The sequence below is a fragment of the Erythrolamprus reginae genome, chromosome 2 (genome assembly GCF_031021105.1).
Source record: "Erythrolamprus reginae isolate rEryReg1 chromosome 2, rEryReg1.hap1, whole genome shotgun sequence".
Classification (NCBI taxonomy): Eukaryota; Metazoa; Chordata; class Lepidosauria; order Squamata; family Dipsadidae; genus Erythrolamprus; species Erythrolamprus reginae.
In genome coordinates this window covers 129,425,056-129,453,052 of record NC_091951.1, presented here as the reverse complement: position 1 = coordinate 129,453,052, position 27,997 = coordinate 129,425,056, and the positions used below count along the sequence as shown (strand labels likewise).

The following is a 27,997-nucleotide window of genomic DNA, read 5'->3' as shown; positions in this document are numbered from 1 at the left end:
CCCGTCTTTGGACCCGTTCAATTTTGTCAATATCTTTTTGTAGGTGAGGTCTCCAGAACTGAACACAGTATTCCAAATGTGGTCTCACCAGCATTCTATATAGTGGGATCATAATCTCCCTCTTCCTGCTTTTTATACCTCTAGCTATGCAGCCAAGCATCCTACTTGCTTTCCCTACCGCCTGACTGCACTGTTCACCCATTTTGAGACTGTCAGAAATCACTACCCCTAACAGTTCAAACTGGCATATATCTGCAATATCCTGCTAAATGGTATTTACGGTCTTTCATGATTAGTTCAGTCTTTGATAAAATTATATCTGTTGTGCTGTTTTGGCCAAGACACTACATCTTGATCCTTCCTTTGCAGTCCCCAGAGAACAGAGTAACTTAGTACAAAAGGTTTGCATTAAATGTAATGAAACAGATGACAAAATCAATAAACTGGGATATATGGGGCTATCATAAAAATGATGTAAATCTAGAGTTCACAATGGTTATAGAGCTATTTAAAATTGTAATTAAAACCAGCACAATTTTTTCCCAGGATAAAAGCTTCTCTGACAGCCCCAAATATATGCTACAGGAAATCTTCAACAAATATATTCAAAGTTAGCATGAAGTCAGCATAAATTAGTCAAGGGTAACCTCTACATGTACACTTTTCTATTTAAAGGAAGTTAAAAGTGAAAATGTTGACTTTACACTGGATTCTTGAATTAAATTGCCCTCAGTTTAACAATGTCACACAGGAAAGGATACTGAGCATCCGGTCCAGCCCAAATTAATGTCATCATTCATTTGAATCAACTGCTATCAAGGTGCTTTTGTTTAATATCAGTGGCAATCAATTCTGCTAATTGTAAGCTATTCAGATTTTCAAAATTATGAGGCACTTAGGTAAGATTCATTAGTGTGGGAAAGTTGGGTACAATTAAAACAAAACAGCAAGAGAAGGATCTCCTGGACTTATGGTAATAGATTTTATAGCATATCCTATCCATGTCAGAATTTATGACTGTGTTTTCTGCTGCTGCTGCTTTTTTGTTTTGTTTTGCTTTGTTGTTGTTAACTTTTAATTGTTAAGTTTTAGTGCCAAATTTGCAAGATACTGTTAATATAACCATACAATAAAATAGAATTAACTCATTTAGTTGTGTTTTCTGTCTGGTCTATCTCATAAGACTGACAAAATCTTGCAATCTCAAAGTACTTCTTTGTCTCTCCCCCCCTTTATAGCCCCAAAACTAGGAAGAGTCTTCTTTGAAATTCTTGTCCTGTCCAAATTCCTGCTGCTGGTCAATTTGCCTTTCATCTCACTGATCTCTTAGTTGTGTCTTCTTGTCAGCCTCCAAGGTCATTCCCACTTACCATTGCAGCTATTAACATTTTCTAGCCACCCATTACAAAAGATCTTCATAGGATTTCTATTCAAAATTATTTCCTATCAATCTCAGAACTAAACTTTATCTTCTGACTGTTTCATTATAATATGGGTGAGAATAATCAGTGTGATTACTCCCCTTAAAACAGGTGTGAGAAATAGGATGTTTTGGATGTGTATCATTGGTCCAGACATCTAGGAAGACTGGAGGATCCTCAAGTTTACCATGCCAATAAACAATAAGGCAACTCATACACCCAGCTTTGAAATGAGAAAATGAAGGGAACCCAACATGTTTTTTTGCCAGCAAGCACTATGGCTGATCAGAAGAGAAGGAGACATAGATAGAGGGGATAGGGAGATAGAAAAAAAGACGGAGGAAAGCAGAGGAAGGGGAAATATGCATTAATTACCAGGCAAACTACTAAAAACATGGTAGAGCATCACTCTTCAGAAGTATGCTTGCTTCAATTTAACATATACACAGGAAAGTAATACATAAATAACAAATGGAAAAATATTGACTGTGTAGGCAAGGACATTGCAAGATGTTCAGTGTGATAACCAAAAAGTCCACCAAGCAGAAGGAGAAAGGTGTAGGCAGAATAAAACTGCATCAAACATGAATAATATATGCACATAGGTTTGGTACCATCTTGGTGTGAGACAAGAAGTGCAAGTGGCCACTCTTGCAGCACTGTACTGAGCAAAGCAACTTCCAATGGTTAGAACTGAGATAATGTGTTGAAGGCAGGCATATGAGAAAAAGAGGTATGAGATAGAGATCCTATGTAGGATGATGCACATTAGTGCCCTAGGGGTTGAATGGTAGGATCACAGCACCACCTTCTGGACAGGGTTTGGCAAGAAGGAACTGAATTTTGAGAAACATTGTCCCTAAGCCAATCCTTCTACATAGTCTAATATCGCTGTCAAAATAATAAATAGTTATAAATAAATATTATTGAAAGTAAATACAGGACTTTCCTGGATAACAAGATAATCAAAGCTCCAAAGTAGTCTTAATTTATTATCCCAGTTATAACTCAACCTGAAAAGGGATTTTTTTAAAAGATGCAGATAATAGCTATCATTTATTTGCACTCTTTTAAGATCTATATGCTAAATATAACTCCAAGGACAAACAAAGATTCACTATACCTGCCCCAACTAGAGCTTAATTAATAATCAGACTGCAAACTGTTTCAGTCCTGTACTCATAATGGCTTGATTTTAAGATGGCTTAAAGAAAAAAATCTCTCCTTGACAGCAGCTTATATGGTACACATAGTCTTCAACATACAACCATAATTGAGTCCAGAATTTCTGTAGGTAAAAGAAACATTTTAAGTGAATTTTGCCCATTTTATGACCTCTCCTGGCACAGTTGTTTAATGAATCACTGCAGTTAAGTTAGTAACATGGTGGGATGTGACTCTGGCTACCCCATTGACTTTTCATGTCTGAAAGTGGCAAAGATTATCACCTGGGACACTGCGTCCATCATAAATGTGAGCCAAGCATCTGAATTTGGGATCACGTGACCATGGGGATACTGGAATGATTTTAAGTGTGAAAAGCAGTCATAAGCCCCTAATTTCAGGGCCACTTTAACTCTGAACAGTCACTAAATGAATTCTTATAAGTTAAGAATTACCTGTATTCAATCTAGGCAGCAGACCACTACCTCTAGCATTGGACAAAATACCAGCTGCTGTTCCTTCCAATCTTTCCATCCAGGAATATGATTATCAATCATGCTATTAAAATTTGTTGCAAAATCAAAACTAGAAGCACACACAGATGACTGATTCAGCTGGATTCAATAGCTTCTTTATAAACAAGAATATAGATGAAGTAAATTTTACAATACCAATATAGATTCGTCTTCAAGCAGTTACAGGTAGCAGAGAACAGTTAGTTTCATTTCAGCAGCAGACAAGCACAGAGTGAACAAGAGAGCAGATTGGGCTGAGCCATGCCCAGCCTTAAGCTTAAGTTTCAATTTTGATTCTCTGCACAGACTGAGAAGTGGTTAGCTCCCATTGGCTGATTTAGTTCCTATGTGTATTCATTGATTGACTACTGACTCTCTCAGTTCATGAATATCTTAACACATGCTCCTTCCTGCAGACACATATAGTCACAAAGCTAAATTAAATGTAAAGATGTAAAATTAAACCATCAAAATGTACATGTACACAGACATATCAGATTAACAATAATATTTTTCACCTATTGAATGTGTCACCCTTATCATCAAGAGATGAAAATTAGTGAAAACTCAAGGAATCCAGGTAACAAAATGCCATATGGAAATAACATCAGGAGTCTGGACAAAGAATATCACTGCACTGAGCATCCTTTAGGTTGACAACATCAAGCACACTGAAGTCAAGAAGAAGGTTGGAAATGAACACATCAAGAGAGTAAAGAATACTAGAGAGGCCAAACTGGCAACAAGAAATACCAAATAAAGAAAAGAGACATGGCTAGGCAAAATATTATACAAAAATGACCAATACAAAAAAAAAAAGCAGACAAAGCAGATAATAACAAAGATCAGACAGTAACTAAAGAAAGTTGAAAAAGAGACAGAGGAGATAATTTTGGCTGCATAAGACCAAGTCTTAAGAACAAATGCATACATATAAAGCCAAAATTGAAAGACAGCAATGGACAGTAAATGTCATCTCTGTAAAGAAATAGAAGAAACAGTGGACCACCTAATTAGCTGTTGCAAGATGATCATATAGATTAACTACATACCAAGAAGCAACATTGGACTATCTGTAAGAAATACATTTATCTGCAAACAAGAACCACAAAATGGATAATGTGTTAGAAAATTAAGAAGCTAAAGTGCTCTGGAACTTTAAGCAGACAAGAATCTGCCACATAACACCCCATACTTAACAATTTATTTATTTATTTATTTATTACTTAGATTTGTATGCCGCCCCTCTCCGAAGACTCGGGGCGGCTCCCAACATGTAAAAACAAATCATAAGCAATTATTTACAGAAAGACAAAAAAAAGTCTGGATGGTGGACATGTCAGGTCCTGGAGATAGCAGAGTAAAAGAAAAAGAGCTGAGGTTGGCCGGGGGGGGGGGGGGGGAGAGAATCGCCAAATACAATGATTGTGGCAAAGCAAAACAAACATAATGCCAATACTGATAGATATCTTGAGTGCAACCCACAAACATCTGGAGCACCATTTGAATATGACTGGCATTGACAAAGTCACCACCAGTCAATTCCAACTGACAGCTTTACTTGGAATAACTTACATCCTGCAACAATACCTATAATAATAATAATAATAATAATAATAATAATAATAATAATAATATATTAGATTTGTATGCCGCCCCTCTCAGAAGACTTGGGGCGGCTCACAACAACGATAAAAACAATATTATAATGGCACAAATCTAATATTAAAAAACTAAAAATCCTATCATAATTAAAAACCAAACAGCACATACATACCAAACATAAATTATAACACCATCAGAAACAACATCTGGCAATCCCAGGTTCTTGGGAAGGACTCAATTGGTGAACAAAAATGCCAAATCCAGTTTAAACATGTGGCTGAGCATTTGACCAACTATAAAATAATAATAAAAAATATTTCTTCCTGGTCAGCTGGATTCTAATTTCTTCTAGAAATACTTTTGCTCCTAATCCTATAAGACTGAAGTGTCATAACACTTTCCCTGTGAAGGGATGGTTGCTAATTAAAAACCTGGTAAAACAATTTCTCTCTATATATTTCTCTCTCTAACTGCTATTTGTATTTTACCTCAGCTTAAAAAAATTCAGCAGTGTGGAATTTCCTTATTTTTCTAGTCATTGAAGTAAAATGTTTTCATCCTCAACAGGGTCAAATCCAGATTAGATAAAGTTTTTTTACTCGAGTGACTAGTGACTGGACAAATTGTTGTATCCTGGAATGGCTACCTTGTAACGCTGTAAATAGTTTGTTCCTCTTTTCCAGCGCTGTCTGAGCCCAAGCAGGAAGTCGCTCCTGATTGGCTCAGACGCGGCCGGCTCTAGCTTTGGCGGGAACCGCAAAAGTATAAAAGAAGCGGTTTCTCCCGGCAGAGCCAGTCGGTACTCGCTGAATAGTCACTTTACCTTGCTGAGCTGTCACTTGTTCTCTGAGCTGAATAAAAGTACCGATTGCTCAAAACCCTGTCTCTGGGTCTACTTCACTGGCGACGAACGAACGGAAGAAACTTCGCGTGCAACATGGACAAAATCCAGATCGGCCAGGCTCCAGAACTCTTCGATTCCGAGAAAATGACATGGGACGAGTACATGGCCACCTTCGAGATATTCCTCGAGGCGGCGGGAATGCAGGACGCCGGAGCTGATCGCAGACGGGCTATTTTTCTCAACTACTGCGGCGCAGAGATCCGTAGACTCGCCCAAACTCTCACCGAACCAGAACAAGCAAGAGCCACAGCGTGGGACGTCCTTCAACAGAAACTAGCGAGCCATTTCAAACCAACCAGACCAGCCATGGTTTACCGGCATCAATTTCACATGATGGCTCAGAGAGAAACCGAGTCGATCAGCCAATTCACAACGCGGCTTCGAACGGTACTTGCTCAATGCAAGTTTCAAGACCCGGAAGCTCGCCTCACCGACGCCTTGGTTTTCGGCATGAAGAGCAACTCAGTGAGAAATAAACTCCTCACCGAAGAGGAGCCGACTCTACAAACCGTGATTAAATTAGCGCAAACCGCGGAAGCAGCCGACGCAGCGGCAAGAGAATTAAAAGAGCACGGAAGGCGAGAAACCATTGCCAAAATCGACACCGAGTCTCCCAGCGCCATGGGAACAGACGACCGCAGCCAGCCAACTAGCAACGGGGACAACTGCCTCCTCCTGCAAGACCAGCCGAGACACCCTAGAGCTACTCACCCAGCCCCCTGCGCGGGCTGCCGGGGAAATCACCAGCGCCATCGATGCCCTTTCCGAGACGCTACTTGCCACCGTTGCAACCGGAGAGGCCACATCGCCATCGCATGCAGGGCAACGGCACCAGAAGAAACGTTTGCCACACAACAATACCAGCGACCTCAAAACCACCCCCCCCAATCGCGAGAAAGGAGACCGTTCCGCAACTCGGGTCAAAGGAACTACTCCACCGCTAACCGAGACTACAATAGAGGTAACTCTCAATTTTCCGTGAATAACACGGCAACCAAAAAGGGGGCTAAAATTGTTATCTCATTGTTACTAAATAACCAGCCTTGCTCAATGGAGCTGGATACGGGCTCGAGATATACCATCATGCCCTGGGAAAAATTTAAGCTATATATGCCTAATGTGTCTAAGGCTGACCTAATTCAAACCTCGTTGGTGATCAGAGACTTCCAAGGGGGGGTAATCTCGGTCCTGGGAACAGCAAATGTACCTATTGCATTTAAGAATGTTAAATGTACCCTTCCCATACTTATTGTGACGGGGGCCAAACACTCCCTGCTAGGTCTAGCGTGGATGGAACCGTTGGGGATCGAAATTTCGGGTGTGTGTAATGTAAACTGTGATATTATGCCTAACTTTGTGAAAGAGTTCCCTGAAGTGTTCAGCCCCACCTTGGGATTGTATAAGGGACCCCCTATATCTTTCTCTATTGACCCCAAGGTCCCACCGGTTAGACTGAAACCTCGCAGGGTCCCCCTTCCGCTTCTCCCCAAGCTAGACATACAGCTGGACAAACTCATTAGTCAAGGTATCTTAGTCCCTGTGGAACAGGGGCCATGGGAAACTCCCATAGTGACACCCCTGAAGCCAGATGGCTCCTTAAGAGTTTGCGCTGATTACAAATCAACCCTGAATAAGGCACTCCAACACCACCCCTACCCCATTCCGGTTGTGCAACAACTCTTACACTCCTTGGGGGAGGGGAAAAGGTTCGCAAAGATCGACCTGGCGCAGGCTTACCAGCAACTTCCGGTCGATGAACAAACAGCAAACGCTCAAACGATTGTAACGCACAGGGGGGCTTTCAAATGCACGAGGTTACAGTTTGGGGTAAGCATAGCCCCAGGAATATTCCAGAGCATCATGGAACGCCTATTGTCAGGGGTAAATGGGGCAATTCCATATTTTGATGACATCTTAATTGCAGGGGAAAACCAGGAACAAGTGAACAAAAGAATAAGGGAAGTACTTAAGAGGCTACAGGACAAAGGGTTACGAATCAAGCCTGATAAATGTGTCTGGGGAACTGACAGTATTGAATTCCTTGGGTATAAGATAGATAAAGAAGGTATCCACCCCACATCAGAGAAGCTGAGAGCAATTAGAGAAGCCCCAGAGCCACAAGATAAGGGTGAGTTGCAGGCATTTTTGGGCCTCCTTAATTTTTATTCCGTTTTTTTAAAGCAGAAGGCAACAGTAGCAGAGCCTCTCCACCGTTTACTCCAGAAGGAAGCCCGCTGGACATGGGGGAAAACTGAACGTGAAGCTTTTTGCCAAATAAAAAACTTATTAACTTCTAAAAGCGTAGTAGTCCAATATAGTGCTTCACTACCCATTAGGCTCACGTGCGACGCTTCACCGTACGGCATAGGAGGAGTTTTAGCTCACGTTCTACCCAATAAGACAGAGGCCCCAATAGCATTTTTTTCAAGAACCATGACCAGCACGGAGAGGAATTACAGCCAGTTAGACAAGGAGGCTCTAGCATTAGTGGCAGGGGTAAAGAAGTTTCACAATTACATTTTTGGAAGAAGCTTTGAGCTAGTCACTGACCACAAACCCCTACTAGGCCTGCTAGCCCCCAACAAGCCCACTCCACCTTTTATGTCTCCAAGACTAATCAGATGGGCCCTTTTCCTCTCAGGGTATCAGTATGAGCTCACCCACAAGGGGGGGAAGGAAATCAATCATGCAGACGGCCTCAGCAGATGCCCCATAGCAGACTTAGTAGAAGACCCTGTTCCTGCCACAGATGTGCTAATGATAGAACTCGAGGAAAACCCACTAACCACAGCAAAAGAGGTAGCTGCATACACGCAGCAAGACCAAATCCTTAAACAAGTGGTGAACTGTGTTCTAAAGGGATGGCAAAATGATATTGTTAAACCTGAATTGTGTGATTTTAAAAACAAAAGGCTTGAATTATCATATGTAAAAGGTTGTTTGCTGTGGGGGGATAGAGTGATCATCCCCAAACGCCTAAGGGAAAAGGTACTCAGAATGTTACACGTGGGCCATCCTGGGATTGTCAGGATGAAGAGCCTAGCAAGGGGGCATTTATGGTGGCCAGGGCTAGATGCTGATATTGAAAGTTGGGTTTCAAAGTGTGACCCATGCCAAGAGTCAAGGCCCAGTCCCCCCAAAACAACTCCGGCTGAGTGGGAACAGCCTGCTGGTCCTTGGTCTAGGATCCACATTGATTTTGCTGGCCCAGTGGGGTCTCAGTACTTTCTAATAGTGGTTGATGCCTTCTCCAAATGGTTGGAAATAATAGCAATGAACAACATAACCACAAGTGCCACTATCAAGGTATTGAGCAGACTGTTTGCTTCCCATGGTTGCCCTGATCTCTTAGTGTCTGACAATGGGCCACAGCTAACAGCCAGGCAATTCGAATTATTCCTAGATGGCCTAGGGGTCAGGCATGCCCTCATCTCGCCTTACTCGCCCTGGGCTAACGGGTTGGCAGAACGTTACGTAAGGGTGGCAAAGGAGGCATTGCACAGGTCAGGCCCTGGGGATGTGCAACAGAACTTGGACCAATTCTTATTAACCCAGCACATTACCCCTAACTCGCACACACATGTAAGCCCTGCAGAGTTATTGATGGGAAGAAAGTTGAGGTCACCATTAGACAGGTTAAATCCAAGGTTCTGTGTTAATAATAACCAAATGTGTATGAAACCAGAAAGAGAAATGTATTTGGGACAAAATGTATATGTAAAATGTTTTGATGGAAATGTAAACTGGATGAAGGGAATTATTGTTAAGCAAAACGCACCCAAGACTTATGTTGTTAAACTGGAGGATGGTCGTTTGTGGAAACGACACATAGACCACATTCGGAAACGAACTGAAAATCAATTACAACAAACCGCTGACTTGGACTCTTCCCCCTCAACAGACTTTAGTACATTGCCCGAACTAATAAACACGCAAAGATACTTATCGGGCCAGGGGGAACCATCCAGCGACGCCGAGCCATCCTCGTCCTCCGAAGCCTTCGTTGGGCCCGCCAGGCCAAGTCCGCCGCACCGGGAGAGCAGCGGCGAGCCATCCTCCACAGTCAGTGGCGAAGGAGAAATTGGACTGCGCAGGTCAGCGCGAGAGCCTCGGAGGCCTCACCGATTGGACGACTTCGTCACATGGCTTCTTGATGGATGAGTCCAACTATGAGGGGAGGGGTGTTGTATCCTGGAATGGCTACCTTGTAACGCTGTAAATAGTTTGTTCCTCTTTTCCAGCGCTGTCTGAGCCCAAGCAGGAAGTCGCTCCTGATTGGCTCAGACGCGGCCGGCTCTAGCTTTGGCGGGAACCGCAAAAGTATAAAAGAAGCGGTTTCTCCCGGCAGAGCCAGTCGGTACTCGCTGAATAGTCACTTTACCTTGCTGAGCTGTCACTTGTTCTCTGAGCTGAATAAAATTACCGATTGCTCAAAACCCTGTCTCTGGGTCTACTTCACAAATGATGAAGCAAGGCACCATTGGAAGTATTTAAAAATAAAAACTCCAAGGACAAATAGGTAGTTCAAAGAAAGAATCACAATGACAGTAATTTAGAAAATCATTATTCTGCTGATTTTGAAGTAGCAAGTTCAATTTTACCAACCAAGGTTGTAACCATTATGCTATTTTAGAACTGCTGGTAAACATCTCTGTATAAGACATTATAAACCACAGTAATCATTGAATCAATTGAAGGAATGTTCCTGCAAAATAGCCAATGAACTGCTGAGATTAGTTTGTAACAAAAGAAATTTCAACAGCCATTATAGTCAACAGCATTCAAAAACCCCAGCAGGAAAACACACCTGGAGATCTCATTTGCAAGGGAAGGGGGTGAATGTTCAACTATATCATCCATTCCTGCTCTCCAAAAAGGATATTACTCATTCTGATGACAAGACTACTGGGAAGTGGAGAAGAGCTTAAGGTAAACAAGATATTTCCACAAATAATATGTAAATTGCTTAGAATGAGCACCATTATTTCATCTCCCCTCCACTTCCCTGTACTTGTTCCAGAGTGGAGATGCAATAGCAATTTGTCCATTCATTGCAAATGAAATAGAAGCAAAGAAGTAAGTAATTCTTCACTGGTTCCATTGTCATCACTGGCTCCACTGCCCCAATGAGTCTTAATACATGCATGATCTGTTTTTGCTCCATTTCTCTCATTTGCACTTCAAATGTCATTCTGATGTTACCTGGTTCTCACAAAAGGGAGATATTAGTTCTGAAAGAGAAAGCAGATCTCCAGAGCAAAACTCTTAAACAGCCAGGTGTGCCTTTATTCCAAATATTAAACTCATTTGATATCTGAGGGAAACTATTTATCTGTTCTTTTACTATTCTCTCAAGCTGGCCATTCAAAGTACAACTTTATGATAGAGAGCATCCATCTAATCAGATCATCAGCTCCATGAAATGTGGAATAATGACTGTGCAAATACACTACTACATATTAGGGGCAACCCAGACAAGTAATGGCTGCCATGGCAGAAATGGAATTCTTGAAACACTTCTGACTATATCATTCAGCACAGATGTAGACATTTTCCAGGAGAAGAGACTTAGAATAATCCAACTGCTCGCCTGGAAACGAGATTGCTAGGCAGCAGGATTTCTATAAGGTTCTAACTACTTATGTGGGACAACATGAACTCAAAATTGACAGATGGTTAGGCAGATAATCTCTTTCATCATCTGGGATTTATGTTGGTTATCAAGAGAGAAAATATGGAAGAATACAGAGAACTTCATTAAACTTGGGATCATCCATGTTTGAGTAAAAAGTTAGTTTAGCACTTTTATAAAGTATTCAATATATGGATAGTGACCAATTTACTGTATTTTTTGGAGTATAAAATGCACCGAAATATAAGACGCAGTTTTGGGAAGGAAAATAGGGGGTGGGGGGCTATCAGGTATTTATCTGGCTAGTGTCCTTAGTTTGCTAGTGTAATTTGCAAACATGACGAGTAAAAGTAGTCATTCTATAATGAACAGGAAGATTCTTCATTTTAGACTTGCACAACTGTGAGAAAAGAGTACAGAACAGCCAAGAATATATGAAAAAGGAGACCAAGCAATCAATAGCCAAACTGCCTATCCTTATAGACTATGTTATAAAAGACCATTATCTGAAAATAATGTTCCAGAGAATAGAATAAAACAACATGTTCCATTGTTTCCTTTCCAAAATACGGGAAAAATGTAACAATGCCCAGATTTTAGCTAAATGAAAATTGGTACTTTGTTTTATGCAGTAACATAAAAAGAGATAGGAAAGGCCACTTACTTTATTATTTATTCAGCTTTCTGTCCCACAACATACCCTAGCTCTTAACATCTTCCAGTTGGATTTTATTTTAGTATATTCACCAAGGAGTAAAGGGATAGTTGGTATGTAGAAACCAGTCAAGAGACAGCTTGGCCCATCGGCACATTGCCCTTTCCCTGCATCCCACTCTCCTGGAGTGCTTCAGTCTTTCCACTGCCCCATCACTCTGCCAGTAGATTTGGACCTTCTCCACAATAAATGCTCTACTTAGTTTTTCTTTCTGTGAAGCTGCTGACAAGTGCACCCAGCCGATGCAATAGAGTAGAGTAGAATAGAATAGAAGAGAATAGAAGAGAAGAGAAGAGAATTCTTTATTGGCTAAGTCTGGAGGCTGTTGGGGCCTGGATGGGTGTCAACAGACTCAAACTCAACCCTGATAAGACGGAGTGGCTGTGGGTTTTGCCTCCCAAGGACAATCCCATCTGTCCATCACCCTGTGGGGGGAATTATTGACCTCCTCGGAGAGGGTCTGCAACTTGGGCGTCCTCCTCGATCCACAGCTCACATTAGAGAACCATCTTTCAGCTGTGGCGAGGGGTTGCCCAGGTTCGCCTGGTGCACCAGTTGCGGCCCTATTTGGACCGGGAGTCACTGCTCACAGTCACTCATGCCCTCATCACCTCGAGGTTCGACTACTGTAACGCTCTCTACATGGGGCTATCTTTGAAAAGTGTTTGGAAACTTCAGATCGTGCAGAATGCAGCTGTGAGAGCAGTCATGGGCTTCCCCAGGTATGCCCATGTTACACCAACACTCCGCAGTCTGCATTGGTTGCCAATCAATTTCCGGTCACAATTCAAAGTGTTGGTTATGACCTATAAATCCCTTCATGGCATCGGACCAGAATATCTCCGAGACTGCCTTCTGCTGCACGAATCCCAGCGACCGATTAGGTCCCACAGAGTGGGCCTTCTCCGGGTCCCGTCAACTAAATAATGTCGGTTGGCGGGCCCCAGGGGAAGAGCCTGCTCTGTGGCAGCCCCGACTCTCTGGAACTAGCTCCCCCCAGAGATTAGAACTGCCCCTACCCTCCTTGCCTTTTGTAAACTCCTCAAAACCCACCTTTGTCATCAGGCATGGGGGAATTGAGATATCTCCCCCGGGCCTATACAATTTATGTATGGTATGTTTGTATATATGTCTGCTTAATAATGGGGTTTTTAAAATATTTTAAATTGTAAATTATTAGATTTGTCATGAACTGTTTTACTGTGTTGTGAGCCGCCCTGAGTCTACGGAGAGGGGCAGCATGCAAATCTAATAAAACAAACAAACAAACAAACAAATAAATAAATAAATAAATAAATAAATAAGTGTAATTGGATACACAAGGAATTTATCTTTTGTGTATATACTCTCAATGTACATAAAAGGAAATATACTTTTTTCAAGAATCATGAGGTACAACTGAGTGATTGTCATAGGGTACATACAGGGGTGGACTACTGCCCAGACCTGGTGGAACGCAGTGGGATAGCGAAAATGGAGCTCCAACCCAAAACATCCAATTTGCACTGAAAGATGTTGAAAGAAAATGTATAAGCCACACCCACAGTGTGGTAGTAAAAAAATTGGTAGCCCTTCACTAGGTACATATAAGCAATCAGAAGACAATCAATATTAATATAAATTGTAAGGATTCAAGCAACATATCATAGGAATGATAAGACTAATAGTAATAGTAATTTGGCGTTCGGGGAAAAATGTTCTTGTGTCTAGTTATTCTGGTGTGCAGTGCTCGATAGTGTCGTTTTGAGGGTAGGAGTTGAAACAATTTATGTCCAGGATGCGAGAGGTCAGTAAATATTTTCACTGCCCCCTTTTTGACTCAATGAAAGACAGGTTGGCAGTAATTATTTTTTCTGTTCTGAGGCACAGATATTGTAAACAGCTATCCAATATTTCCCAAAGATAGAAAGAGCCTCAGAATATCATGAGCTGTAAGAGCTCATCTCACAAGGTTTCTGAGACTCATTTTATCCTTTGGAAACTTCATGGGAACTGGCGCTCATCTTGTGATGTTCTGAGACTCTTTCTACTTTTGAAACATTGTGAGGGCTAGCAACTTGTCTTGTGGTGATTCTGAGGGAAGAGAGAACCTCGGAACATCAAAAGACCAGTGTCATTAATTATGAAAGCGACCAGGGTCATTGAATATGAGGATCATATGATGATGGCTGACTGCCACAGCATGGCTTTGATCCTAAACACCAGCTATGCAGCAGTGAAGTAGCAAAAATTTTCTAAATTTCTTTTCCTTGGGAATAATAGGTCTTGACATTCTGGCCCAAGGTCACCCAATTGGCTTTGTGCCTAAAATGAGACTAGAATTAATAATCTGCTAGATTCTAGCTTTATCAAACAAACCAAGCTGGAACTGGGCTCAATTGATACTGTCTATTATATTATAATTTTCAGATATACTAAACCCTGAAATCTTATATTAAATAAATGAGAATTCTGTAGAGCATTAACCATCAATCTTTGAAGGAAACTTGCCCACCCAATATCAAAAGGGCAAGCTGTCAAGCTGCTCTAATGGAGGGTTCTCTGTTTCACATAAAAATGTCTTTTCATCTATTAGCTTGGATTGGAATATTTGAACCTTATTTTCAACCTTTTCAAACCTAACCTATCTTCACAAAAATTTCTTTGAAAAGTTATAATGTATGTTTCATGGAAAACTCATAATGTAAAATCATATGGTGGTGAAATAACACTGCTAATCAACCCATCATAGCTAAAGTTCAAACATAGCTGCAAATTCTAAACTAAGGTGTCCGCTATTATCTGGATGATATGAAGATCTGCAGCAGAGAAGTTAAATAAATTAAGATGTATTCACAACTCCCTAACTTTTGTAGGTATCTCTCTGACATGCATCAGGCTCTGTCCTCTGAGAGAGCTGCTATGCCTAGGATTTCACCCAAAAAGAAAGGAAAAAAGGAAAAGAATAAGAGGGAGAGGGAGAGAGAAAATAAAATAAAAGGAGAATTTAAAAAATGCTTTGATGGAAAAAACAATCACCCCCTGTTTTGTATATACAGTGGTACCTCTACCGAAGAACGCCTCTACTTAAGAACTTTTCTAGATAAAACTGGGTGTTCAAGATTTTTTTTGCCGCTTCTTAAGAACCATTTTCTACTTAAGAACCCAAGCCCGGAAAAATTTCCCAGGAAATTTGAGAGAGGCACAAAGGCCTGGCCAGTTTCCTGCCATTCCCCCTTTAATCCCGGCCATCTTGAGCTTTTCTCAGCTGCCAGCGGAGCCTTTCAGTGGCGCTTAAGGAGGCTTTGGCAGTCCAGAGAGAACAAAGCATTTTCCTTTCTCTGGGCGCTTGGAGCGGGAGGTATAACAAGCAGGAAGAGGGAGATTATGATCCCGCTATATAGAATGCTGGTGAGACCACATTTGGAATACTGTGGAATACTGTGTTCAGTTCTGGAGACCTCACCTGCAAAAAGATATTGACAAAATTGAACGGGTCCAAAGACGGTCTACAAGAATGGTGGAAGGTCTTAAGTATAAAACGTATCAGGAAAGACTTAATGAACTCAATCTGTATAGTCTGGAGGACAGAAGGAAAAGGGGGGACATGATCGAAACATTTAAATATATTAAAGGGTTAAATAAGGTCCAGGAGGGAAGTGTTTTTAATAGGAAAGTGAACACAAGAACAAGGGGACACAATCTGAGGTTAGTTGGGGGAAAGATCAAAAGCAACATGAGAAAATATTATTTTACTGAAAGAGTAGTAGATCCTTGGAACAAACTTCCAGCAGACGTGGTAGATAAATCCACAGTAACTGAATTTAAACATGCCTGGGATAAACATATATCCATCCTAAGATAAAATACAGAAAATAGTATAAGGGCAGACTAGATGGACCATGGGGTCTTTTTCTGCCGTCAGACTTCTATGTTTCTATGTTTCTAAATCTCTGCCAGTGCCCAAAGAAAAGAAATACTCCCTTTGCTCTGGGCAGCGAGTGTCTTCCTCCTCTTCTTCCCCTTCCTCCTCCCATCCAAATTCCGAGCTTTTATTTCTTTCCTAATGGGTTTGCACACATTATTTGCTTTTAAATTGATTCCTATAGGAAAAATTGCTTCTACTTACAAACTTTTCTACTTAAGAAACTGGTCATGGAACAAATTAAGTTCTTAAGTAGAGGTACCACTATATATGTATGTGCATATGTGTACACACACGCACACGCACACACACGTCATTCATTTCTTTATGGATAATAAACAAATCATCTAAAGATTAGAAAACATTAGACCTGTTGTCTAGTGACCTGTTCGATGAGAAGGTAGCTTGTGACTATGGGGATGTTGCAACAGCCATAATTTTGTAAATAAAACTAGTCTAAATCTCAAGGGATTTTCAAATGACACTAGCATATGACCAAACCCCGCTTTCTAATTCTGAGATGGATTCTGAAAATATATACAGTGAGAGTGCTTATACAATTGGGATAATTAGAAATTGAATTTCTTTAAGAATATATCGATCTTTCAAAGGGAAGATAAATATTAAATGTAACTCAAACATTACATATATATATCCTCACTAAAAAAGATGAATAATTCAGTTTTTATTCATTCAAAAACTCAGCCACATAAGGAAACAAAATATCCCTTAAAACTGTAAGAAAGTCTTCATTTTGAAGAAATTATTTTGAAGTGACTGCATACTCTCCAACTACTTCGCATAAAATGAAAACAGAGGGAAATGGTCACTGCGAATGTTATTAAAGCTGGAAAAGGAAATTGTTAGGTTATATTTTATTCTCTAACAATACTATACTGTATTTTTTCTCCAATAACTGGAAAATTATAGTGCATAATGTGCATTTGACATGTTCCGTTTCTTCCTTATATAAAATCTGAAACATTATATTTATTCCATTTTAAAAGTGTTTATAAGAACATGCAGAAAAATTTATCAATCATGGTCCAGAAGACTTTAAGGAGTGGAGGAAATTAGTTAATTTTACATAGCCACTTAGAATTTATTTTAAAAAAATGTCTCATGCTGTATTTTGTACACGCCTTTGAAATCTTTGATCTGCTTCATTAATATATCTGAAAGAACTATTAAATCTAGTTATGCAACATTTATTCATATGGATTATATTTACTTGCAGAAACTATTCTCCTGAGCTAGAAGTGACACTTTTTTGGCTTGATTCCATTACAAATATTGGACTCTGGCATGAAACAAGAATGAAACATAAGATAGACCAGTTCAAGGCTTTCCCTGAAAAAAATTGAATATTCTAGCATAATAATGTATGCTAGCAACATCGTAGGACCTAATGAAGCTTCTTCTTTGCAATCTACAAACATTAGTTTAATATAGAGATTAATCAAAGAATGGGTTAGAGAGAGCTGAAAGATGCAGCAGCAGTTAGAAGTTAGAGGAAGAGTGGATATTATTAACATGGCTTCATATTACGATCCATTTTATACCAAACATTTAAATCTGTATATCTGTGTACTGTATTCCTCTTGGTTGATTTGCTGTATAGAATGGTATTAGAAAATATTTTACAATAATTGTAATTTTTTTAAAAAACATGATTATAATTTCCATTTTTAATGTTTTGAAATAGGGGATAAATTTGACATAGTGAAGTTGCTGGCCTATAAATAGGCAGACTCTGAGTTCTAGTCCCAATTTAGGCATGAAAACTGGCCAGGTAACTTTGGGCCACTTGTTCTCTCTCAGGCCAATCCACCTCACTGACTGTTGTGGATAAAATAAGAGGAGACAGGAGTTGCTGCTTTGAATTATTTATGAATAATAAGTGTTGAATATCTAATCAATAAATAGATAATACTGGACAATATCTGAGTAAGAATTATAAAGTATAAATATAACAAAGAAAGAGTTTAAATCAGGTAATGAAATAAGGCACAAATTAATTATGAACCAAGAAATATCTATACCAGTAGCTAAAATTTTGTTTAATTTCTACTAGATGCTGCTAGCATGAAATAATGCGGAAAGTCCTGGTGTTGGATCTCCAGTAGGATAAGTTAATTATACAAGGATGGCAAGTGGAGCTTTTAAGTGATCCTGGTTGACTGGCAAGTTCTACAGCCAGAAACGCAATGAAAAGATTTCCTTTGCTGAACATTTCAATGCAATCTTTTAAGTGGTGTTTTATAGATTGTACTCATTATTGAATTGCATAATTTTAATTGCAATACATAGGCCAAAATGCAAAGGCCAGACTTCTGGCCATTACTATTACCAGGTAATAAAATATAAATCCAAATGAAAAACTGTACCTTCTCCTAGTAATTTAATCCATAAATTAAAATACACATGCCAGTTCATTCCTCTCTGGGGTGGCCCAAGCTGTATTCCATACAGTTACGCTAATTAGACCAACGGAAGTGCAACATTGTTTTTTAAATTATAAAATCACTTGGGAAATTGCCTCCAACATAAAGCCTACAAATGTGCAGGGCTTAATCCATCAGTGTCAATTATTTTTTTCTCCTGTATTTTTTGCTATCCAAGTTCAGCTGCAGACAGGCCAAAGGCCACAAGTGCTAAAGCCAATCTAGCCTAGAAAATAGGTGAAAGAGACAGATAATAGGCTGAATTTAAGCCAGTCGGTATCTTCATCACGAAACTGTAGTAAGTAACACAACATGGACTGAATCCAAACCAATTAATTCTCTGGAAAGCAGAATTTCCTTATTTAGTTGTTTAACAGCTGCAAACCATTCTTGGACCCAAGATATTGCATTACTGTATAATTTTCTCCTTTTGTCCCAAGCACACACTGACAATCTCCATGAGATGGACCTAATATGACACAGGCAGCATGAAGTTTGGCAACAATAGAAATGGGGACATGATAGCAGCACAGAATGTTGTGTGCAGCATACAACAACAGCTGAGGCTCTCCCAACAGGCTGAAGTTGGCAACATAATGTTAACAGTATACAGTATTCACAAAATTTAGCTACCAAATTTTCAAAGAAGTCAATGAGAGTCTAAGGACCATCTACTGTACATAATATATCAGTATTAACTCCAAATTACATTCAAAACATAAAAGTAAAAATCCCCACAAAATCTCAGAAATGAATCCATAGTTTTCTATCATGGCCCCACTTACAGGCACAGATCTATATTCAGAGCCTTAGTCCCATGATCTCATCTTATTGTCTGTTGAGCTATTGTCTTCCTTTATCTGGTACAGTTCATAGACCAGTAGTATGCTTTGCATGGACCAGTGGTGTGCCTTTTCTACCAGCAAACAGTGGACTATAATTCAAGCCTAAGTTTTGTTACTATAATAATTTACTTTGGGTTTATTTCAGTTTACTTTGGGTTTATTTTGTCAACAGATGTTAGTTTCTTAAGAAGCCATCTCAATGTGTTTTGATGTACAAAAGCCATTTCCATTAAATGTTGGAGGTGTTGGTTCAGAAACTAGAAGACTGTGATTTCTAGGCTTCTCTTAGGCATGAAAGCTGGTGGGTGATTTTTGGACCAGTTTTCCTCTCTCAATCTGACCCATATCACAGAGTTTTTGTTGTGGGGAAAATAGGAGGAAGAAGTATTAAGTATTTTTGCTATCCTGAGTTGCATATGAAAAGGGTGGAATAAAATAATAATAGAATATAACACAGAAAATAAAATACTGACCATGATACTAAATGCTTTTGTCACTATAATAAGCTTTGAACATTAGCATGAGACTAGATAAGTCTACATAGAAAAATAAATTTGATTCAAAATTGAAACTGATTCAGTAATTCAAGATAAAAAATAATATGAAACTAGTCTATGCATTTGAAGCTTTTAAAAAGTCTTTAGTACAATTTCTGGAAGTAACTTTCATCCACCAATAAATTTGATGATGTTTTTGATTAAAGTTCTATTACTTTTCCTCCTTAGAATTCATTTAAACATTTTGCCTGCTCGTGAATACTGGCTGCTTCCACCCTTCCTTTAAAATGAATTTTGGTTTTCCCTAATCAAACATAAGAAAAATAATTTTAAATAGCTAAACTAAAAGAGTTTGGGGAGAACTACTTAGAAGTAGAATAAAAAGCCTTGATGGAAATCCATCCAGTTCTCTCTATAAAATGGTACTTCAGTGAGTGCATAATTTTTTTTCTTATGGAAAGAACAACATTTTTCAATATCCAGCCTTCCAAAAATACCTCAGAACAGGTATTTCTAAGTGAAACAAATTGTTTGCTGATTGATTCTCTTTTCCCCAGGTGAATTTTTCCTCCCTCACTTCTGAAGTACAACTGAATCTAAGCAGTAGGGTTGTGCAGTGATCCAAATTTGAAAAGTCAAATGTGATTTTGAGTGAGAACATATATAGCGCTGCCAAGAACCCTAAAGACCAAATGCTTTTCCTGGGGCTCCATTTTAGCTGCAGAGATTGGCCACACTCACCCAAGAAAATATGAAGCTGAAAAGATTGATATGAACATTAACATCAGGTGTATAAGAAATGTAAGGAAGAATATTTATTTCCATTCTTCAATTGTCCCCTATATAGTAGCCACATACACCAATGATTTTAGAGTTACGGCATAAAGATGCTTTCTCCAAATACTATTTTAAAAAAGTATTTCTTAGATTGTTTTCCTCTTATGAAGACTGACTCAATTGTCTTTGTTCTCTTCCTAACCTAACTGTATATGTTTATATTTTACTGCTAAAGTTTCATCTTGTGAAACCAAAATTAGTAGAAATTAACACATTCACATATACAATGTTAGCTAGCCATATAAAAAAGAAATAAAACTTCAGAAAAGGAATAGAAAAAATAATAATTAAATGCTTGGCTCCCTTAAGGTTGATAGTTTTGCAATTAGGAGCATGAGGCTGAATTCTTCAGGTTAAACCTCTGTCCAAAGCCTCTTCTTTGTGGCAACCCCTGAGATATTGAAACACTGCTATCATGTCTCCCCTAGTCCTGCTTTTCATTAAACTAGACATACCCAGTTCCTGTAACCATTCTTCATATCTTCTAGCCTTCAGTCCTCTAATCATCTGTTGCTCTTCTCTGTACTCTTTCTAGAGTCTCAACATCCTTTTTTGCATCATGGCGAACAAAACTAAATGCAGTATTCCAAGTGTGGCCTTACCAAGGTAATTATAAAGTACTATTAACACTTCATGTAATCTTGACTTTATCCTTCTGTTAATGCAAACTAGAACTGTGTTGGGGTTTTTTGGAAGCTGCTGCACATATTTAAATGGTTGTCCACTAGGACTTCAAGATCCCTCTCACAGTTACTACTGTTGAGCAATGTACCACATATACTTACCGGTGCATTTTGTTTTTCTTGCCTAAATGTAAAGCTTTACTTTTTTCACCAATTAGTTGAAAAATATATGAGCCAAGGTGGCGCAGTGGGTAGAGTGCTGTACTGCAGGCCATTAAAGCTGACTTCTAGATCTGCAGGTCACAAGTTCAAATCTCATCACAGGCTCAAGGTTGACTCAGCCTTCCATCCTTCCGAGATGGGTAAAATGAGGACCCTGATTGTGGGGGCAATGTGCTGGCTCTGTTAAAAAGTGCTATTGCTAACATGTTGTAAGCCGCCCTGAGTCTAAGGAGAAGGGCGGCATAAAAAAAATTGAATAAATAAAAATAAATAAATATAAAATTTATTTGTAATGAATGTGGAATCCATGAAGCTTCTAGTCTCCATTGTAGGTAATCTAGATTTCGTTATATATCACAGTATAAGCCACAGAAAGAGACAAACTTGTTGCTTAAATTGAGAATATTTAAAGATATGTCCACTGTGCTATATATTTGCTAGAGTTATTAATAATTTGTTCTTATTTAATCACCACTTCTTCAGTGACCATTCAAAGTTATAACAGCACAAAATGAAAGATACTTATAACCACTTCTTGAAATTCTAGACTTCCCACTATTCCCACAGTCATGTGATTGTGATCTGGGCGCTGGGCAACTGACTAACATTAGGATGATTGCAGTGTTCTATGGTCATGAGACGGTCATTTGCAACCTCCCTTGCCTGCTTTCCGCAAGCAATCGGCAGGTGAGAGGGGAAACTGGCAGCGAGATGGGGCAACTGCAAAGAGCTCCTCGGACATTTTAATATATTTTTTTTTTATTTTTAATGTTTATTTTTATTTAAATTTTTATTTTTATGGAAAAGGAGGTGGGGAATCCCACAATAGGATTCCGGATACGGGGATTTAATGTCACGGAGACTCTTTCCTGGCATGTGGCTTTATTTCCTCCTCAACTCCCCATTTCGGCTGGCCAGGAAGAAGTCTCCGTGACGTCAAAGCTCTGCACCCGGAATCCCATCGTGGGATTCCCCGCCTCCTTTTGTGCCTCCACCCCAGCCTCCCGACCGGCCAACAGCTCCCCAGCATTTGCCTTCCTCTGCCGCCACCGGCACCCGGCTCCCCCTCTTCTCATCAGATGACAGCTGGGCGGCAGCACTTCCCGGTGTTCGGCACAAATGCTGAACTGGAACCCAAACTTTCAACAAAAATTGGGTTCGGGTTCGGCATGCTGAACACCGCGAAGTTCGGTACAAACCCGAACTGTGCAAGTTCTGTTCGCCAAACACTACCTGTAAGCATTCTATAACAGTGGCAAAGGGGAGAGGTACAATTGCCATTGCTAAATGATAAAGTCATGTGATCTACAACTGCATTTCTAGCAAATGAAAATTTGATCCCAGCTACTGTTTTTAATCAAGGACTACCTGTATAGTACAAAGCTAAGTTATCAATTTGTTCCAACTTCTCTTCAACTGACATTGAAGATTGCAACAATATATATTGTAAATAATATATAGAAAGCCTATACATATATTTAATCAAATAATATATAGAAAGCCTATACATATATTTAATCAAGATGTGAATTGATGTCAAAAGTTACCACCTATTTCTAAGCAAGAAAATTACTTCTGTATAACATGAAGACACATATCTTGTAATGAAATACACAAAATACAAAAATGGCATATGAAAAGAATTTAGCTTAAGCTCAAATTCTATTTATAGACAATACTTACAAATTCTTTACGTCAGTAATTCCTCGAAAAGCCTTCCTAGGGATGCCTTGAATCTGGTTTTCACTTAAGTCCCTAAAAATAACAGACAAAAAAGGCAAATATTACAAATTTATTGAAAGTGACTGATTTTTTTAAAAAATGGAATAAAGATGTGTTCATAACTGCAAATTTCCATGACATGAAAAGGAAGAATGATTAAAATATTAATATACTTTTAAGAGATCGTGCATTGATATAGTAGCTTTGCAGAATTTTATATTTTCATATTGTAATTTTATATTAATGACCAAAAAAACCTGTTGGACTTTAACATATAGTTACTACTCGGTACCAACTACTATTATTTTTATGCATTTTGAAACAAATATTGCATCCAAATGCCCTGAAATGGCTTAAATGTACTTTTTAAAGTCTATCTTTTTAAAAGTTCATTTATTATTTTTTAAAATGTGACAATAAACACCTGAAACTGAAAATAAGAGAGAAAATAAGTAATTAAAATATAGTAGAAAGGAAAAAATAAGACATAATACTATTAGTTTATAGATTGCAGTGAAATCTGTACATATAAATTCAAAATCACTTTAGGTAGTTGCAGATAATGGCATAAGTGCATACTGCAGATTTATTAAAGTAAGCAACTTCATAAAAAATTATCATTTGAAATTACTAAGGATCATATTTTTGGTCTTTTGATGGATCTATTTTGTGTTATATCTACTTCTGGCTACTTTTTCCAGAAGTTCTTCATTTGTATTCCGTAATACAAATATATTGGAAAGTTATACAGTATTCTGGTTTGGCAGTTGCGAACTTTCTAATTTGAATGTGAACCTGACAAAATATTCCCCACCCCACCCCGTGCAATTAATATTTTCTAAAGCACAATAATTGCATTCACAAATATTTTGTGCCCAATACCTATGAACAGAATAATAATAATAATAATGTGAATAAGTCCTAAAATGCTCAAGGATTATTATTATATGTTCTTTCATTTAAAAAGATACTATCTTCATATTATTTTCTCTATCCTTTGTGGAATATAGTCACAAGCAATAGCTTAGAAAAGCACAAAGTAAGTATTCAGGTATATGGCAAAATGAAGAAAATTGTTTCACTATTATTAACAAGCATTGTAAATGCTCAATTTTATAAAATTGAGATATTGCTTGGAAAGCATGGAGAATAGATACTATCCAAACGTAATATGTTTTAAAGAGATTTATACAATGTTCAGACATAAGTAGCATTCATTAGAATGCACTCTGTGGAATTTCTTCCCCTTTGAAAGTGAATTCTCTATTGTACCATGAACCTCAATCAAACTGATTTTATTGAATAATAAGCATTTTGCCTCTGAATGAGAGCACCACATAGAAAACCCACATTGACATGTTAGGTCATCTAGGTCAGCAAGAGCTTTCTTCTGTTTTCCATCAGGCTGATGGTCCCTTCAGCTCCCACCTCAAATGTCCTTGTCAAACTAATTCAATTTATACTAGTCATCTAGTCTACACCAATTCCTTTTGGTAACTGTAATTGTTTTCTCAGACAGAGAGACAGGCTTTATTGTTTTCAAAATGATGTTTCCAAACATATGTAAGTACTTCAGGACTTCCCCTAGTTGCGAAATATTAACAGGGAAGATATTTTAACTGTCTACTCATGTTCATCACTAGTGACACTAGAATATTAAATGCTACATGATAGGCCTTTGATCTCAGTTATTCTGATCAGTATCACGATCTATTGAAAGCAATGCGAAAAAGCAAAACGTTAAGTATTACAAAAATAATGTATGGAACATTAAAGGATAATAACAATCAAAGTAAGCAGCAAAAGGGAACAGTTGGACTTGAAACAAGGAAATACCCAGTCAATAAATAAATAAATTATAAATGTTATTTAAATAAATTCCTTATTGTTTTCAAGCAGAGTAGAAAGGCGAAGTTTGAGAGATACTAGCATATTAAAACACTTAGTAATTCTTATTAGTGCCTCTCTTATGGATGCATATCATCTTCCTATTTGCAAGAAAATAAACCTTTTCAATAATAAATTAATACATCTGATTGTAATTTATATTTGCTTTATCTTCTGTTGAAATACTCTTCTCTGGTTAACAGTGAAACCACTTCAAATCTTCAATACTTATTTCATAAATATTTCTCATATTCTGATATCCTGACAGTTTTAATGGTGGTATTTCAACAGTATGTATTTATATCTGGCAGATAATTCAATACAAGTAGATGATTAATAAGGATGTTGATTTTTGCATGATGTTTGAAATAACTGCAAAATACATTATGAAACAGTTTTATAAAACAAGGCAAGGTATGTTTTGTCCATATGAATGTTTTTTTGTTATGCCTACACCAGTGCTATCACATCTCAAAAACATTTTCTTAGGTTCATTAGGAAACTGCAATATTTATTAATTTATGATTAAGATGTTGTGATGATTGCCACTTCAAAGTTAAATATTCATGAATATGCAGAATACTGTATAGAAACCATTTCTTTAAAAAAAATCGATATCAGTACTCTAAAAGATGCACTAAAAATAATTTAATCTGTTTCATGATAGGAAACATCTATGCACAGAATAGAAATTAGAAAGATTACCATATTAGCTCTGTATTGGGCACAATTCTAAAACCAACAAAGAATTTCTTTAAATACATTAACACTGTGATCTATTGCAAGTAGACTATCCCTTTTAGAAAAAAATCCATCAGTCAATTATCCCCACTTTGATCTTTTTAGTACATCAGATAATGCTGTAAAATCTGCATAAAAGCTAACCATGGATTGGGGCCAGTGTTTTGTCCTGTTAAGGATTTTGCACCTGGGGAAGATAATTGTCCTCCTTTTTGAGTGATGGGAAATGGGTAGTGGGAAATCTGGGAGGGAATCTTCAATGAATGGGAAGATTTTGAATGTTGTTTTAGGTTTGAATAACAATTCCCTTAAAAAAACAGATTCCAGCCATTTTAACATTGATTTAATCATTATGACTAAATTTTCAAAGCTAGGTCTTCTAAATAACTGAATTCTCACTCTTGCTGGAGTCATTTGTGGATATGCCAAACATATAAACATCTTCTAAATATGTTTACACTGCAAACTTTTAAAAAAGACCAATTTCTAACACCTTAAATGTAAATTTCCTACTCTTCTTTCAACATACATATACATGATTAGTATAATATGGGAATTGTGGATTTATTTTATTTTGTTTATCTGGAACGCAGTATAAGTTGAACAGAATACTATTAATTTTTTGAAAATTTAAGAAATGTTGCTGACTACTGATTACTGATCTATTCCATTCCTAAATAAATAAATCTAAAATAAAATCTTCACTTTTTAATATTAGTAGTCATATATATATATATATATATATATGTGTAGATTGTTCTGAGTTCGGGTTTTGCCCTGTGTAATATTTTGCATGTCTATCCGACGTTTCGGCGAAATCACATTCACCATCATCAGGCTGAAGTTCCAATCTTTGTGTTGTTGTAAAATGGAATGTTAGCAACATGCTAACATTCCATTTTACAACAACACAAAGATTGGAACTTCAGCCTGATGATGGTGAATGTGATTTCGCCGAAACCTCGCATAGACATGCAAAATATTACACAGGGCAAAACCCGAACTCAGAACAATCTACATACATATACCCGTGAAAATTTACGAAATATATATATATATGTCACATGTTTAAGCTGAATTTGAAAATTAAGGGAGACTAGGATAGATCTATTTCGGCCTTATTTTGGCCTCATCAGCTAGCCATACCGACTGGGACTTGAACCTGCAACCTTTGCCTTGTAAGGCAGAGAATTATCCTCTAGGCTACAGTATCCAATCCCTTCAGCTCTGTATATATATATATATATATATATATATATATATATATATATATATATATATATATATATATATATAACCCTCCATATATATATGGAGTCATCTGCAATGAGAATAGCTTCTAAATGTACAAGAACATTTTTATATATACATTCATACACACACACACACACACACACACACACAGACACTTTCGGTTGATTGTAGACTTTTTTGGCTTTTCTGTAACTTTATCATGACGAATAACTACATCACAAAATGCACAGATCTTATTACCCGTCTTAGTCTTCCCATCGCAACTGCTCTGTATAATATGAGCCAATCTATTAAAATGTTCATTCTATTGATATGACTCCATTTCTGAGTTCATTTCATAAAGTACATTTGAGAACAGAAAATTAAACTGTTCATACATTAGAAATATTACAATTTTTCCAAAGCACAGCACTAAGATTATGAAAGCATGAAATGGAATCTCCCCTTTCCTTCTTTTCTATCTTGCTTCCTTGTTTATATATTTTTTAAAAATAATAACTGATATTATTATCATAAAAGCAAAATCATTTCCTTTTACTCCATGCAAAAAAAAAAGGTATGAAAATCTGCAATACTTTCTTCCATTACTTAATCTTCATAAACAGTAATAGTTTTACCTTTGAAAGTATGCAATTCAGCAGCTGGAATAGGGCATGGATATTATTTATGGCAACTATTCTCTTCATGCCCTGCATTCACCCTAAGGCAAGCTAATTAAAATCTAATCAGATCCTCCCAATTAGAATCTTGATATAATCTCATTCATTATCAGCAAAATGGATTCTATTTAACATATTCTTTTTTGTAAAGCAGGGGATTAACACCTGGTAATGCAAAAGAACTAGCCTATTTAACAGTGGTGAAGAAACAATAATTTACTAAAAGAAAAAAAAATGAAATACCTTACTTGATAAGAAAAATTCATGATGGATATTTGGCCCTACTGCATATCACAAAGATTGTATAGTGTGATTACATTCAGAATTTTCCCTTACCGGCTGACCAAAAAAAGTGTGGGTGTGTTCTTGCCATTTAAAAGCATTAAAGTATCTCTTGACATTTCAA

General features: G+C 37.8%; 1 protein-coding gene across 2 annotated transcripts in view; it reads right to left on the bottom strand.

Moving 5' to 3' along the window:
• The window catches only part of SLIT3 (slit guidance ligand 3), a 505,354-nt gene that overhangs the window by 232,035 nt on the left and 245,322 nt on the right, over positions 1–27,997 (bottom strand). For both annotated transcript variants that reach the window (XM_070739462.1, XM_070739463.1), the window contains one exon: positions 23,012–23,083. In XM_070739462.1, coding sequence (XP_070595563.1) covers positions 23,012–23,083 — 72 coding nt within the window. The remainder of the gene's footprint in view (positions 1–23,011; positions 23,084–27,997) is intronic.